At 41.7% G+C, this 17570-nt stretch overlaps 1 protein-coding gene across 1 annotated transcript in view; it reads right to left on the bottom strand.

Moving 5' to 3' along the window:
* Window positions 1–356: 356 nt before the first annotated feature.
* The window catches only part of LOC113449924 (vomeronasal type-2 receptor 26-like), a 38158-nt gene continuing 20944 nt past the window's right edge, over window positions 357–17570 (bottom strand). The window contains exons 2-3 of the mRNA XM_087917268.1: window positions 15517–15808; window positions 357–1232 (exon numbers count right to left, since the gene is read on the bottom strand). Of these exons, the coding sequence (XP_087773394.1) occupies window positions 357–1232; window positions 15517–15808 (1168 nt within the window). The remainder of the gene's footprint in view (window positions 1233–15516; window positions 15809–17570) is intronic.

Below are 17570 nucleotides of genomic sequence, written 5' to 3'. Positions count from 1 at the left end.
ATTTGCAAAGTCCATTTAAAATATGAATATAAAAATAATTAAACAACTGGAAATTTGTCTCATAAGAAACAGTCTGTGAAAAACGAACCATTTCATATGGGTTGGAGAGATGTGGACGTTTGGATCCATCTAAGACTGAGGGGTGTCAAATTGGCGTCCCATGGGCCAGATACATTATGTACAAGCCACGCACATCCCACCTCAATGAAGGGGAAAATGTTGCTATATGTCATGTGATGGCAACTTGATGCAGTGAGTTTGACCCTTGTCATCTAAGTTAACAACCCACCTTATTAAATTTCTTCCTACATAATGTGTGGACTGTTGTAGATATGGAAGCAATATTATATGCTACATTAATAAATACAGGAGATTACCTGCCATACTTGATGATCTAGAAAGTTCTTCCCATTACCAGCCATTGCTCTGTGTTTAGTGTGGGATGTAAGCATGGCTTGGAGAGCATGTGCCATGGCATAGACTGCATTGTAAATACTATAGCTTTGCCCAGTCATGCTCAATTCAACAGAGTCCGGAGGAGTCTCCAGCTTCTCTTCCCCAGTGCAACTTTTCTCTGACACTCGGTTTAAAGTGGACTTTGAGAAAGAACATCCAAAGGCTTGTTCCCAAAAGATCCTTGAAAGACTGTCGTTCTCTTCTGGAACATTGTTTCTTGTCTGAAGAAATGCATTGAATCCTAATAATTCCTTTGATGAAACTGCGAAAGAAAGAGCCCCATGGATGAAGTCCATGCTTCTGTCTCTTTGAAATGGAACTGAAGTATATTCCATCTGGGCTGGGAAAATCCAGACTTTGTCCTTTTTCTCCACTGCTGTGTCCACAATTTCTGAAACAGAGGAGATCATTCTGAAAATTGGCATTACATGGTTTTCAGAATACACAACCACAACACTGGAGATAGCTGTCATAATGATTCTGTATATTTTAAGAATATTATCCACTTGTTCTCCCAACTCATTCAAAAATGCTTTTGTTGGAAGCTCTTCAATGTAATCAAAACAAATCCCATTTTGAGAAAATATGATAAGTACTTTCCTCAGAAATAGTTCACCGATTTCATTTTCATGACAAATCACCCTGATCCAGGTCCATCTAAAATGCAGCAGCAACTGGAGGATCCCCATAATTTGAAGATGTTCATTTGGAAAGATGTGATGGAAGAACACTGTGTAAATCATACTATCCATTACTGGAGCTGAGCCGTAGGTAAACTAAGAAGGAAAAACAAGGAAAACAAAAGATCTCAGTCCACAAAAACAAAAGGTATGGGGAATGTTTCAGAAAAGACAATAGACCTGCCTAGGTTTTAGGAGAGCAATATCCCAAAGATGCTTTTTCAGGAGGTGTTATGTCTTTAGGACTGGTTGGAGTCCCCAACCAGGTCCGCTGTTTGAGCGGGAGCACAAGCAGCTCCCATTGGTTGGCTCCGTTTGACAGTCGGCTATAAAAGTCGGCTGTCGAGCAGAGCCAGCCGTTGTTCGCTTGCAGTCTGCCTTGTTAGCTGGCAGATGCGACAACCCTTTATTCCCTGAATAAAGACTGTTACTTGTATGCTCTGGTCTAAGCCTCGTCTATTCCCTCGCTCTACAACACTGGCGACGAGGATGGGATATGACCACAGGCTAGCCAGAAGCACTCACATTCAAAAGAGCTGAAATCGCCTAGCGAAGCCACAGCGTTGAACCGCAGCCGCCTCGCTCACAGAGAGCCCAAGCTCAAACCGCTGTGATATGAGCTGAAAGTCACGGCGCTGAAGCCTCAGCCGCCCACGCTCGTAATAGAGCGCGAAATTCAAACCGCTGCCGTTTGAATCGAGTCACTCAAGCGAAGTACGGCACTGTAGCCACAGTCGCTGACGCTCCCCAGAGAGTGCGAAATCCAAACTGCTGTCACTAGCTGAAGTCAGTTACGGTGCTGTTAGCCGCAGCCGCCAACGAGCGCAGAGAGCGCGAGATACAGACTGCTCTTTCAAGAGCCGAAGTCACTGAGCAAGTCTAGGGTGTTGTAGCCGCAGCCGCCAGCTCTCACGATAAGCGCAAGCCCTAGGGGCACGACCACCCAGAGAGATAGTCCAGTCTGCTGACGACACCGAGGGTCCCAAGATGAACGCCAATCCGGCGTTTCAACCATTCAAACCCAACGAGGAGACGTGGGACTCCTACAAAAATCGTTTCAGCCATTACATTGACGCCATTGGTTTAGCTGACGCCACGGAGCATAGGAAGAAATCATACTTCCTTAGCTACTGCGGGGCTGCAGTCTTCGACACTGCCACGGCACTTTTCGCACCACGTGACATCAGAAGCGTTCCGTGGTGTCGCGTTGAGCGACCGGTCTGTTGTTTCGCCTTTCTGGTTGATTGCTGAATTCCTCTCAGAGAATAACCCTCGCAAGGGTGAGATTTAAAGTAGCCCTCGCAAGGGCGAGACAGTGGGACCCTCGCAAGGATGAATTAGTCCTCGCAAGGACGAAGTTTAAAGTAACCCTCTCAAGGGTGAGAAAATAGCCCTCGCAAGGGCGAGATAGCATGGGACCCTCGCAAGGGTGAGGCTAGGCAAGACTCTCACAAGAGTGATTGCCAAGCAAGCACAAGAAATAAAACACACAAAACACAAGAAATCTTAAAATGAGGCAACACTGAGCCTGGGGGAGATGGGATTCCCTGGCTGCCCTGGAACAGATGGAAAATGTCCGGGCTCTCTGCTTCTTCTCCTGCTCCTTTCTTCTGCTCCTCCTCCCCCAGGCTTTTTGCTGTCCTCTTTTATTGTGCTAATTCAAGGGAGGGGGTGAGGGAGGAAATTTACAGGAAGGCAAAGAGATACAATGTTAATCTTTTCAGACCAGTCTACGTGACATGAGCCACATACTCTATAGCTGCTATAGACAGGCATATCTTATTTGAATACACATTCTTTGTCTCTTTTATTAACTCCCTTCTTGTCAGTGCTTTGCTTTTTAGCAAGATTTCTTCCTGTGGAAAAATACAAGACAGAACCAAGGTAAAATAGTCACAATTCCTCCTTTCTTTATTTTTTTTGTGCTCATGACTCTAGGTAGAGTTCTTTCTCTTCCAGAGTAGTCTCACAAGGTGGCAACAAGCCCTTCGGTTTGTTGATGCCTTGCAGAACCAGCTCATACGAGGAGAAGTCCTCATCCCCCGAGTCGTGGCTGGACCGAGTTAAGAAATTTTCTTTGGGAGAAAAGAAGTTATTAATGTCTATTTCCTTCTCTGACTCTTGGTCAGAGTACCATTCCAACAGCGGTTTTTTGACCAGATCTTTTGATTCAATGCTGGATGTAAGAAAGCTAACTGTTTTTTGAGTATTGTTAATTTCATTGTCAAGTGTTTTCAAACGATCCCTCAATAATTTTAGTAAAGGTCCTATTACACATGGACCAATAGTACATGCAAGAAGCAATAACACAAGAGGACCTATTAAGGCTGATAATAGTGTTGTTAACCAGGGAGAAAAATTAAACATGCTTTGATACCATGACTGTCCTTGAAATATCATAATTAGACATAGATATAGAAAGACGAATTGTAAAAATATTCCCTTCATCTCCTAGACCATCCCACTGACGTCCTCCCCAAGTAAACCCAACCATCCATTGTTTTTTTGTAAGTGTCTTTCCTTTTGCAGTAAATGTGATTCTGAGTGGATTTAGTCTCTGTCCACAACAAGGCATTGAAGAGCAGGGAAGATGTTCTTGAGCACGGGTAATATGAATATAGTCATTTTTGGTAGGTGCTTCCCACCAGATATGACCTGTGGATACACAACTCCATTTTTTACAATATCTGTCAACTACCCCACCGCAGGCAGCACGAGAAGCACCAGTACTGTGAGCAGGACAAAAATATAGTCTAAAGTTGTGAGCAGGTGCTGGAGAACAGGAGCCTTGCTTGTCCCATTTATCAGCTTGTAGTTCTTTATCTGCAAATTTTTCTACTCCTGTCCCCATTTCAGCAAAATCCATGAAAAGCGGAGGAAACCATGGCCATCTAGTATAATTAGTGGTGGTGTTTAAAATATTTCCTTGAAAATCAAGGATAGTCCAGGTATATTTTTGAGGTTGATGTTCATTTGTAGAAGGTTGTATGCTTCGAGGAATGCGATGATAGCCAAATCTTGGAACAGCACGAGATGCAGACCGCTTAGAGATGGAGTTGTCAGCGATGAAGACAGGATACCCAAGATGGCGAGCTCGAATGGGAGCTGTAGTCTTACGATGAGTGTCATCAGGGATGAGGTGGCGTCTTCGCACGACAGGTGTTTTGTAGTGAACAGGAACCCAGGAAGATGAATGATGCAATATGCATTTGGTGACATCACAGGGTGGAAAGCAGCAACGAAGATGCCATTGCAGTTTGTCTCCAGGAAAAGTTGTCTCAGAATTAGCTTGAGATGGCAATGTAGGAAAAGCAGAGGATAGTGGAGGAGATGCCACTGAAGGAGTGGAGAGTAATAGAACAGTGTGATTAAAGTATGTGTGATTGTGAAAAAATCCTAAGCAAGAATAAGATCCTATAGTAGATAGAGTAACATGTATAGTTAAAAATATTAAACAAGGAGAATAGTAATAGTGAACAGTAATGTCAGAAGTAAGTGAAAGAAAGCTACCATTGTGTTGGAAAACATAATTACATGTAGAAAGGAGATTATCTTTAAAAATAAAGGTAACAGTGTCAGCAAGAAAAGTAAAAATAGCATCAGGAGATGCCCTGAATTGAGAAAAGACAGGAAATATTGATATCAGAAGAAAAATTAGAGTTAGAGTCAGGTTTGCCATGGTAAGGTCTGACACAGCGAGCAGGAACCCAAAGCACTCGATCAGGAAGTTGGACAGCAGCGTAACTTTTTCCCCAGGTGATGAGCTGTGCAGGACCTTTCCACGCAGGATCTGGAAGCTGTCTGAAATAAACAAGAGGACGGGAAGAGGGAACTACTGGCTTGGTGAAGTGGCGAGAAGCCGCTGTGGAAGAAGGAGAGCCAGTAAGATTAAGAAAGTTAAGAGAATAGAGAGTAATGTTCAAGATGTTTTGTAACGCTGGGAGGTTCGGGGGCCTAAGCCTTTTTTCCCTATTTGCCGATCAAGGCATTTTTCAGAGTTTGGTTTGCCCTTTCCACAATAGCCTGACCTTGGCTATTGAAAGGTACGCCAAATTTATGTGTGATGGCCCACTTATGGCAAAACTCAGCAAAGGGAGAACTGACATAAGCAGGACCATTATCTTTTTTGAGAATTTTTGGACATTCCAACGTTACGAATGACCGAATACAGTGATTAATAACATTTTTAGTAGCCTCTCCTCTTTGTAATGTTGCCATAATAAACCCTGAATATGTATCAACTGATACATGAATGTATTTCCAGGAAGCAAAGGGAGGATAATGAGTTACATCCATTTGCCATGTATCACAGGCTTGAGTACCCCTAGGATTAACACCTTCAGGGATACCTTTGGCCTGCAAGCTACATGTTGGACATTGTTGAATTATTGCTATGGCTTCTTGATACGTAATCCCAAATTGCTGTACCAAGGCCTTCTTATTTTGATGGAAATAGTCATGACTCTCCCCAGCTGAAAGCTGTTGTGGAAGAGGAGAGGAGGCCATAATTTTACAAGCCTCATCTGCCATATGATTGCCTTCTGCCAGGAATCCAGGCAATTGCTGATGACTTCTGATATGAGCTACAAATAAAGGTTTCCCTCGCTTTTTCAGCAGTGTCTGAAGCTGTAAAAAAAGTGTCATGAGAGAAGGAGGGGTAACAGGAGAAATATATGCATCGAAAATATGAGCAACCATCTGAGTAACATACATGCTATCAGATATTACATTTAAAGATTCCTGTGGAAAAAGAGACAAGGCCAAAGAAAAGCAGCTAACTCAGCTTGTTGTGCTGAGTTCTGTGGGGCAGTTAAACGTTTGTTCCATTGAGCATTTTCACACCATGCACATGCTCCAATATTTTTTGAACCATCAGTAAAGACAGTTAAGCCTTCCTTCAATGGCTGTTGGACAAAAGGTGATTGTAAAACAAAAGGAACTGTCTTCAACACCTGCAGTCGTGAATCAGATGGAAGGTGGCATGACACTTGGCCACACCAATCTTCCAATGCATCCTGCAGCGTTGTGGAAGTCTGAAAAGAGGTTCCCATTGACTAATCTTAAAAGGAATATACAATGTAAAAATATCCATTCCCATCAGGGCTTTGGTTCTCTTGCGCCCTTTTTGTATAAGAAAAGCCATTTGTGCTGCTTTAGTAAAAATAGAGGTTTTTGGAGTATGTGGTAGGTGTAACCATTCCAAGAAATGAAGATTTTTTGCATTAGATACTTGAACAATTATTGCAGTCAGTAATTGATGAGTGGAAATAATAGCAAGAGAAGGTGGTGTGTCTGCAAGTGCACGGTTTACCCATTGAGTTGCTAGGGCTGTGTTTACTTGCTTTAAAGCTTCTAGATGCTGAGCTGAGAGATAGACCTTATCTGCAGGATTTTTTAATCCTACTAGTGCTTGAAAAAGCGGTGATAGCATCTGTGTGGTTAGAGCAAGATATGGTCTAGCCCAGTTAATAATTCCCAAGTACTGCTGTAATTGAACCAATGTGGTTGGCTGTGGAAGTGTGAGTGAAGGAATATGTGGAGATGCTGAGGAAGCTAAAACCTTGTGACCTAAATATTGCATTGGGTAGTGAGACTGGATTTTTTCAGGTGCTATATGTAACCCTGTGTTGGGTATATGGATACACCAACCAGGTTTGGGTTGAATAAATATGTAAACCTAGGATTAAGTGCTATGTAGCTTTAAGCAAGAAACTGCAATGTCATTGTGGGTGCGGTTGCAGGCAGTAATAAAGGTAGGAAGGGAAACGTAATAGACCCGGCTTCTGGATGCACCTGGTTCTGTTCCTGGTCTGCTGCCTGCTGGAACGTCTATCTGCTTACTTTTGGAGGCTACTGTGCCAGATACCATTTCAACTGAACACAAAGACTGTTTGCTTGGTGAGCTGTGGATTAAGCATTGTCTATGAGAGAGAGTTATCAGAAGAAGATTTACAAGCAGATAAAGACATTGTATTTACTGTTTAAAAGACTAGGTAACTGGATAGATATACTGGATACTGACATATGGACTGAATGACTCTTCTTAATCTCTGTGTGTATTAAATAACTATTTTAAAACCACAAACAGTGTTTTTGTCTCCAGTGTGTGTATACTCTTGGGCCCACTCTCTCTCTCATTTGCCTGCCTGGCTTGACTGCTGCTGCATACTCTGCTTGGGGGTTTATCCCCAAACACTAACATTGGTTATGGGCCCAGCCTCACTCTCATTTGGCTGCCTGGCTTGACTGCTGCTGTGCACTCCGCTCGGGGGTTTATCCCCAAACACTAACATTGGTTATGGGCCCAGCAGTGTGCACAGTCTAGCAAACCAGGATATACCAGTGAGAGTTTGGTCAAGAGTTACACATTGCTGTAAAGACAAACTGTTTGTTAAATAGTTGTTTATCACAAGAGCAATGGCACAAGTAAATTTGCCACATCTGTCCATGATATCCAGATTAGATGGAACAAACTATGTTTCATGGTCAATGAAATGTAGTTTACTTCTACGAAGAGAAGGTTTGTGGAACATAATAACAAACCCACCAGATGTATCTAACTTAAATCCTAATGATGAAGAGGATTATAAACTGATACAGGATTATGAACGAAAGAATGAACAGGCTTTGTGCATCATAGGTCTCACTCTGTCTGACCAGCAACTCATTCATATCCGTGGAGTGGAAAATGCTGCAGACTGCTGGGATAATCTCAAAAGGATTTATGTTCGAGACAGTGTAGGAGCTCATATCAATCTTACACGGAAGCTGTTTAGAACACATCTTGAGAAAAATGGAGACATGTTAACTCATTTGAACTGTATGAAAAGCATTTTTCAAGAATTGCAAGAAAAAGAGCTTATATTTAATGAGTTGCAACAAGTATACATCATACTGTCTTCTTTGGATCGAAGCTATGATGATTTTGTGACTGCATTAGAGGTATTGCCAAAAGACAGTTTATCAGTAACTGAGATTACCGGCAGGCTATTAGAAGAAGCCAGGAGAAGGTTTGAACGTGACCAGCTGAGGGAAGATAAGACTAATAAGGAAGAGAAATTATCTTCAAAGCCTGAAAGAAACCAGCTGTGTAAAGCAAAGCACCCGGAAGAAGAGAAGTTATCTTCGACGGCATACACAATTAAAAAGTGTTTTAATTGTGGAGGCAGAGGACATTTGGCAAGATTCTGCAGAAAAGAAAAAAGCCAGAATTTAAAGAAGCCAAAGAAATCCTTTGAACTGGCCATGTTTGGCAATTGTGATATGAAGAATGATTTATGGGTGGTGGACAGTGGTGCATCCCACTGCATCACGAGAGATAAGACAAAGTTTATAAAAATGTCTACAAGCTCACAACGTATATCACTCGCCAATGGTTGGCACCTCAAGGCCAAGGGTGAAGGTATTGCTTATTGTCCATGTTTAAACCAGAATATAAAAATGTTGTATGTACCACAGTTAAAGATGAACTTACTTTCTGTAAGAGTATTAGATAAACTAGGATATGTAGTTACATTTAAGAATAATAAGTGCATACTGGAAAGGGATAACAAGAAGGTAACTGCAGCTTTAAATGGAACATTGTATATCTTACATGATAGTAAGAAAGGGGAGGCACAGACTGTATTTAACAATACCAAGCCTCATGATGAATGTATCCATTTATTGCATAGGCGTTTGGGGCATGTAAATTTTAAAATGCTAAAACGTACAGTAGAGTTATCTGAAGGTATAAGGTTAAAACCCTGTGATAAGTATTTGCGTTGTAATGTCTGTTGTGAAGATAAGAGTAAAATATTGCCTGCAAATAGGCTAAATGGTTTTAAAACTAAAGAACCTTTAGAAGTAGTATTTGCAGACATTATAGGTCCAAAGAAACCCAGTATGGGGGGTGCTCGATATATACTGAGCATTATGGACCATTACTCTAGATATGGGTTTTGCTACCTAATGAAAAGCAAAACTGAAACATATCAACATTTCTTCAACTGGTTAAAGTTTGCTGAAAGAAAAACCAAACGGCAAATTATAACCCTGGTGACAGATAACGGTACGGAATTTGTTAATAGCAAATTCCAGAATAGGTTAAAGGCAGCTGGAATAGCTCACAAGACATCTGCACCATACAGACCACAGCACAATGCATATGTTGAAAGGCGAGGCCAAACTCTGCAGGCAATGACCCGTACTATGTTAACTGATTCTGGGTTACCTGATTCTTTGTGGGGGGAGGCCATAATGTGTGCTAATAATTTATTAAATAATGTTGTTAACTCAACCACTGGTGAAATACCATTCACCATGTGGCATGGCAGGAAGCCTGATTTGAGTTACCTGCACACATTTGGTGCACCAGCATGGGTGCATATCCCTACACAACTCAGGCGTAAAGGGCAACATAGAGCTAAACAATTATTCTTCGTTGGTTACCAAGCTAACCATAGGGCATATAGATTTTGGGAGAAAGGCACATCTAAGGTGTTATGTAGTGCCAATGCCCAATTTCTAGAGCACGTAGGATGGGATAATTTAGAGCAGGATAACAATAACGAGGTGGTTATTGAATCCTACAGAAATCCCATTAAGTATCCCTGTAACTTTAAAAATAATGTAAAGGAAGAAGTACAGGATGAAGCACAGCCCCTAGAGGAAGAAATAGCTGAAGATGAGGAACAGGTAGTAACTCAACCAAGCCCAGTAATACCCAGAAGGACTACACATATATCTAGACCGCCTGATAGATACCAGGCTAATACAGTGTGCCAGGAAAATAGAATCCCAAATACTGTGGATGAGATTAGAAGATATCTTTCTAAAGAGAAAGAAAAATGGTATGCAGCAATTAATAAAGAATTGAAGTCTCTGAAGGATATGAAAGTGTATGAAAACGTGAGATTACCTAGTAATGAAAAACCCATTGGCTGCAAGTGGATTTTTAAAATAAAAACAGACAAGGATGGAAACACAATCCATAAGGCAAGGCTAGTAGCCCAAGGCTTTAGACAAAGTGCAAAAGACTATGATGAAGTATTTGCACCTAGTCTGAAAGCAGCAACTTTAAGGGCAGCATTAGTATGGGCAGCAAGCAAGCAATATATAGTTAACCATTTAGATGTGGAAACTGCTTACTTGCATGCTCCACTAAGACATACTGTGTATATGAAAAGGCCTAATGGATTTAAAGGAGACAATAATAATGATAATGATTGTTGGTTATTAAAGAAGAGCCTTTATGGTCTTAAACAATCGGGCTACGAATGGAACCAGTATATTGTGAAGGAACTGACCAATATAGGATTTAAAGCTGGTTTAGCCGACCCATGTCTGTTTAAGAGAGAAAAGAATGGGAAAATATCATTATTATTGTTGTTTACTGATGATATTGCTCTGATAACTAAGACTAATGATGAAGCAAATGAAATAATAACATCATTAGCCAAGAAGGTAAAAATCAAGCAATTAGGGGAGATAAAGAGATATCTAGGTTTGAATATACTGAGAACACAGAAAGGTTTTAAGATATCTCAGGAAGATAAGATATCTAAATTGCTAATAGATTATAAGATGGAACTTTGTAAGCCTGCAAAGACTCCAATGCGTCAGGATATTTGCAAAATGGATACACAAAGTCCCAAGTTTGATAAGGAACTGTATCAATCCTTGATTGGTAGCTTATCATATATTAGCAATTGGTCAAGGCCAGATATTGCTTTTAGTATTAATCAGCTGGCACGACACAATAATGATCCGCTTCAATGTCACTGGATAGCATTGAAAAGAATCCTAAGATATCTTAAAGGTACATTACACCATGCACTGTATTTAGAACCAAAAGGTGATCTCATATTGAGTGCTTATGCAGATGCTAGTTTTGCAGCAGAAAGAGATACTAGAAAGTCGACTTCAGGAACAGCCATAATGCTGGGTAAGACGTTAATAGGCTGGAAGTCAATAAGGCAACAGCATATAAGTTTGTCTACTATGGAGGCAGAATTCTCCTGTTTATCTTTATTGTGTACTGAGTTGATTATGTACAAACAAATGTTGAAGGATATGGGTATAACTGTAAATTACCCTGTAGTAGTACATGAAGATAATCAGGCAGCAATTCAAATGGCCACTAATATTGCAGTTAAAACGAGAAGTAAACATACAGATTTGAGGTATCTTAATGTAAGACAATCTGTACAGAGTAAATTGATACAGCTGGAGTACTGCATGTCGGAGGACAATGTAGCTGATCATTTTACTAAAGCCCAAGGTGCTATTAAGCATCTAGAGAGTTGTGAAAAATATGGGTTTAGAATGTAAAGGCATTACATATTTATGTCACCCAAAAGGGGAGAGACTACCAAGGCAAGAACATCCCTGTCCTCGGGAAAGGCAAGTTCCTTGTTAAAGGCCATTTGCCTTTAGTGGTGGTTAATGGTGCCCTCCCTAGTCTGTTGGGGTTAGATTGGTTCCCCTCTCTTGGCCTTAATATAACAGGGATTCATGCTGTCTCAACTTCAGATGTTGACACATTATTCTCAGACTATTCCGACGTCTTTAGCAGCAAGCTGGGTTGCTATAATGGCACGCCCATCTCTTTCTCCGTAGACCCCCAGGCAGTTCCCGTCCACCTAAAATTTCGCAGAGTACCTTTTGCTATTCGCCCCAAATTGGACGCGGAACTAGACAAACTTCTCGAACAAGGGGTAATAGAACCCACAGATTTCGCCAAATGGGAGACCCCCATAGTCACCCCTCTAAAAAAAAGGATGGTAGCCTGAGAATTTGTGCTGACTATAAGACGACTCTCAACCGTTATCTTCAGGTTAGCGCATACCCTGTTCTGGTCATCCAGCACCTGTTGCACACATTCGAACCCGGCACCATCTTTGCCAAGCTAGACATGTCACAGGCATACCAGCAGTTCCCTGTCAACAGCCACACTGCAGATTTACAAACCATAGTAACACATAGAGGGGCATTCAGGTGTAAACACCTCCAATTTGGCGTTAGCGTGGCCCCAGGTATTTTTCAGTCACTAATGGAGAGAATTCTCCAAGGTCTTCCAGGAGTAGTTCCCTATTTTGACGATATTTTGGTCTCAGCTATGGACAGGCCCCAACTCCTCCAGAGGGTCAGGGCAGTATTAGAGAAGTTTAGACAGCATGGTCTCAAGCTCAAACGGGAGAAGTGCACCATCACCACTAGACAGGATATAGGTTAGACGCCTCAGGCATCCACCCAGTAGAGTCAAAAGTAAAAGCCATCCACGAGGCACCCACACCTACCAACAAAACGGAGCTACAAGCCTTCCTGGGGTTATTAAATTTCTACGCTTCGTTCCTACCCCACAAAGCATCAGTCGCTGAACCTTTGCACAGGTTATTAGATAAAGACACTCCGTGGCACTGGGGACCCACAGAATCCCATGCATTTAAAGCAGTCAAATCACTACTCACCTCAGAAGCCGTTTTAATGCAGTTCGACCAACGCCTTCCCTTGGTCCTAGCCACTGACGCATCCCCTTTTGGGATAGGAGCTGTCCTAAGTCACAGACTTCCCAATGGCTCCGAGGCACCAATTGCCTTTTTCTCCAGGACTTTCTCCATGACTGAAAGAAACTACAGCCAGATTGATAAAGAGGCCCTGGCTGCAGTAGCGGCAGTTAAAAATTCCACGAATTTCTCTTCGGCCACCATTTCGAACTCATTACTGATCACAAGCCGCTTTTGGGCCTTTTATCGGGGACAGGCAACCCACAGGTACTGTCCCCAGGATGACAAGATGGACCTTGTTCCTGGCAGCCTACTCGCTCAAATTGGTCTATCGCCCAGGTAAGACTTTAAGCCACGCAGATGCCCTCAGCCGCTGCCCTTGCCGACTCCAGTTGAGGACCCCGCTCCGTGCACGCAATCTTCAAGTCAACGAACTCAAGCTACCAGTGATCGCAGATGACATCGCAGCACACTCCAAAAAGATAAAATACTCACCCAGGTTCTGGACTGGGTGGGAGGGTGGCCGGAAACAAAGTGTTCAGTTGATTTTACCCCCTTTAAAACATGCCAACAGGAATTATCAAAACTCCAGGGATGCCTGCTGTGGGGTACCAGAGTCATCATCCCAACCACTCTTCGCGTGCCCATATTGAAGGTGCTGCACGAGGGCCACCCAGGCATCGTGCGAATGAAGGCATTGACTCGCAGTTACGTATGGTGGCCCGGGATGGATGATCAGATCGCCAATTGGGTAAGCTCATGCCAACCATGTCAAGAGTCTAGAGCAGCCCCACCAGCCGCCGCACCCACCAAGTGGGAGAGCGCCAATGCCCCATGGTCACAGTTACACATCGACCTGGCCGGGCCTGTGCATGGCAAAACGTTCTTAGTGGTTGTGGACTCTTATTCTAAGTGGATAGATGTGGCCTTACTTCCCACAACCACCACACAGGCAGTTGTTAAAGCCCTGACCCGGCTTTTCGTAACTCATGGGCTTCCGGACACGCTGGTCTCCGACAATGGCCCACAGTTCACATCCTGTGAATTTAGCATGTATGTCGCGAATCTGGGCATCAGACACATCCTCACGGCCCCGTTTCACCCTGCTAGCAATGGGATGGCGGAGAGAGCTGTCAGGTCAGCTAAGGAGGCACTAGCCAGATTCGGTCAGGAAAACTGGCATTCCAAGTTATCTCGTTTTCTCCTCAGCCAGCATACAACACCATGCACGAGCACTAATAAATCCCCGGCCGAACTGTTAATGGGGAGACGCTTAAGGACTACTCTAGACAAACTGCACCCCCATTACTGTCCTGACACCCCGTTAGGGTCTGACAGCCAGGCCAGAGACTTTGCCTTGCAGGACTCAGTTTTTGCAAGGAACTACGCAGGAGATCCGTTGTGGGTGCCAGGGCAGATCGTGGCCGTCACGGGTCCAAGATCCTATCGGGTCCAATTGGAGGATGGTCGCGTATGGCGGAGACACCTGGACCAACTAAGGAGACGGCGGAACAGCCTGACCTACGCTGAACCGAATCCACCGACCAGCCCTCGAGTTCCCATCCAAGTTCCAGATGGAGGCTCCCTGAGGGACCAGACATTCCCAATCGAACAGAGTGAGCCTAGAGTAGATCCGGACTGCCAACTCGATTCTCCACCTCGTCCACCCAGCAGGAGCACCAGTCATCCGGACCGAGATGGTTTCCCGAGCCAGCCCGAACGAGGGGAGTCATTCCAGTCCCAAGATCCCATGCCAAGCCAAGTTGATACCCCGGCGACCTCAGAGCCCTGTTCCATGGACTCGATGCCCACCAGCAGTTTCCCAGAACCACGACGTTCCGGTCGCCAACGCAATCCACCCACGTATCTCAAAGACTATGCATGTTCCCAGCTAGGGGAGAGGAGTGTTATGTCTTTAGGACTGGTTGGAGTCCCCAACCAGGTCCGCTGTTTGAGCGGGAGCACCAGCAGCTCCCATTGGTTGGCTCCATTTGACAGTCGGCTATAAAAGCCGGCTGTCGAGCAGAGCCAGCCGTTGTTCGCTTGCAGTCTGCCTTGTTAGCTGGCAGATGCGACAACCCTTTATTCCCCGAATAAAGACTGTTACTTGTATGCTCTGGTCTAAGCCTTGTCTATTCCCTCGCTCTACAACAGGAGGCAACTGAATTTGCTTGTTTTTTTATTTTTATTTTTTGAAGACATTTGTCTTCTCATCCAAGAATGCAGTCCCACCATCCCATCAGGACTGAAGAAGCTTCTTGGACGAGGAACGAAACATCTTCAAAGAAAAAATTTATTGCATTTTTATGCTGCCCATCTCCCCTGCAAGGTGATTCTGGGTGGCTTACACATTATAAAACAAGTAAAAAAAATTAAAACATTTAAACTACACATATTAAAATGTAAAATACTTTCATAAATGTAGAATTTATGTTAGTTCTTAGATACAGTCTACATAAGAAGCAAAAATCTTTACTACCTTTACTTTAACAGTACTTTAATATTAGCCTAAAAGATCCTGTTAGTCTCTCATGATTTCACAAAATTTGCTATAGAAGAGTTAACCTCTCTACAACAATTTCATAAGAAACACCATCATTTTCTAAAAGTACAGGTTGAAGAAAAGATATTTGATAAATTTTTCTTCACCATTATGAATAACCAGTGCCAACTAGATTAGATAAACTTTCTTTTTTAGAACCAAGGATTATAGGCTTAAAAGAATCATGGTGACCTTCTACTCAAACACCCTGCCAAAGGTCAAAATCTAACATATAATTTTCAACTTTCCTTGAAAATCTCCAGTGATGGAATAACCAACAGAGAAAATTTCATTAAACAGGAACACAGATATCAGATATAACACAAATATGGGTTGTTTTTTTAAGTCTTACCAGTGGAATCTTGTAAATGCTAAGAATATCTGCCATAACTTGATAGATATGAGAATTGGGTCCTGCAATAACACAAATTGAGTTTTTGTGGATACTACATTTGTAGTTGGGAACACAACTAACATGTGAAGAAAGAAGCTCAATAGAAGCAAGGTAGGTCCAGGCTGCCATGAAATAGCTGTTAGATATTCCAAAGCCCAAAGTGATGTTTGGCAAGATCTGGGGATTTTCATTGATTTCCTTTACAGCAAAGATCAAGGTTAAGATATGCAAGTAGTTCTGTAGAAACAAACTTCAAGACAGAATAATGTCTCTGTCACAACATTTGCATTTCCACACAGAGCACTTATTGCATTTCAGTTTAATACTCTTTGTTAAAAAGTCTATGGCCTCAAAGAAAAACAGCATCTAGAAAATAATTGTCCTCACAGGTTTCATGAGTGAAATACAGATATTTGGCAAATAACTTCTTTGTAGCAATGTATGTTTGTATGTAACCTCATTGTGAAAGGTCCAATGTTGTACATTGGAGTACATTAGTATGGCAATATCTAAAATATCGAAATAAAGAATTTTCAGCTCCTAAGTTATTCTCTCTTTGCTGTCAACAGACTTTGACTACAGAAAAAGTGATGGCTTGTGTTTATACTCTGCTCAATTTTTTTTGTGCCATAGAAGTGTAGGTCTGAGCATAGCAGATCCAGGAAGCAGAGTTGGGGGAAAATCAGGTATCAATTAAGTGAGAGCAAGGCAAGTATATATCTGGAAATATTATGAGGCTGAAATGAAGCACAAATTTGCTTCTAACCATTTATTATGAAATATATAAGTGATAGAGTAGAAACTCTGAGGACAGTATGATTAACTGATAAGAGATGAAAGTTATATTTCAGTCATTTATGTGCTCCCAAAAATATGTTGACCAGACCGATCTCAAAGCTAACATGTGATAAATAGTTTAGAATCTCTGAGCAGAGAAGGATAATTGAAAGGAAATCAAAGTTATATTTCAAACATTTATGCATTTCCCAAAATACCTTGACTGATTATTCAGCTAGATTTGGCAGGCTGTATAATTGAGAAGGATAACCACATAGAAGAAGTTCTTCAGATGGAATTCTTTTGAAGGTAATCAGATTAGACATCATGTAGATCAGAGAAACAATGCCACCAATGATGAGATCACCTGAATGATAAGATTTGTATTTAATACTAGGTTTGTTGATGATGCATTTAGTATCATGGCATATGATCTGAGGGAGTAATATTATCACCCACAACCTGAAGAGTAACATAGCAAATCATATCAGTGATTTGCCAAAATGATCCTTAATGTATATGTGGGACAATCTAACATTTTGGCTTTTTCTCTTTGTTGACCTGAATGCAGAAAAGTATAAGAAAAACAGTCAGACTCATGCAACTTGGTCTTCAAGTTTCATATTTGAATATGCTTAGTAACAAGGAATATTAATAACATCAGTCAGCCTGGGTTGGGTATGTTCCTGTTTTGCTCTGCTCTTTGGAACTCCCTGGAGTCAATTGGAGTAGAATTAAACATGGTAAATTATGGGGCACATCTCTTGATCAATGCTTTCCAAAATTGCAGCAAAAATTAATTGATCCCACATTGGTGTGAATGGTTTGTAGCTTTCATCCAAAACAGATTGAGAGCAGCAGATTGCTCTCAAAGGCAAAGAAAACCAAGGAAAAATAAATAAATAAGAAAAAGAAGAAAAACAAACAACTTTCCCTGAGTTTATATTCATATACAATAAATGGCATGAAATTTAAAATAGTTTTGCAATTGAAGTCGGCTTCTAAAATGAGAAAATAACCACATTGAATTAAAAAGCTTGATTGTCTATCAGAAATTGTTCATGGTTTTACATCATCAAAAGAATGTTACTTTTGTCCGGTTAACAATCCTTTAAATATTTATATTTATACTATATAAATTAAAATTTAAAAAAGTTTTCAACAGAATAAAAACAATTTTGAATCAATTTTGAATTGAAGAAATGAAAAATAAGGAAAAAAAGTGAAAAATAAAT

This window comes from Pseudonaja textilis, chromosome Z (genome assembly GCF_049901715.1).
Source record: "Pseudonaja textilis isolate UNSWEBS1 chromosome Z, rPseTex1.2, whole genome shotgun sequence".
Taxonomy (NCBI): domain Eukaryota; kingdom Metazoa; phylum Chordata; class Lepidosauria; order Squamata; family Elapidae; genus Pseudonaja; species Pseudonaja textilis.
This window is presented reverse-complemented; position numbering and strand designations above follow the sequence as displayed.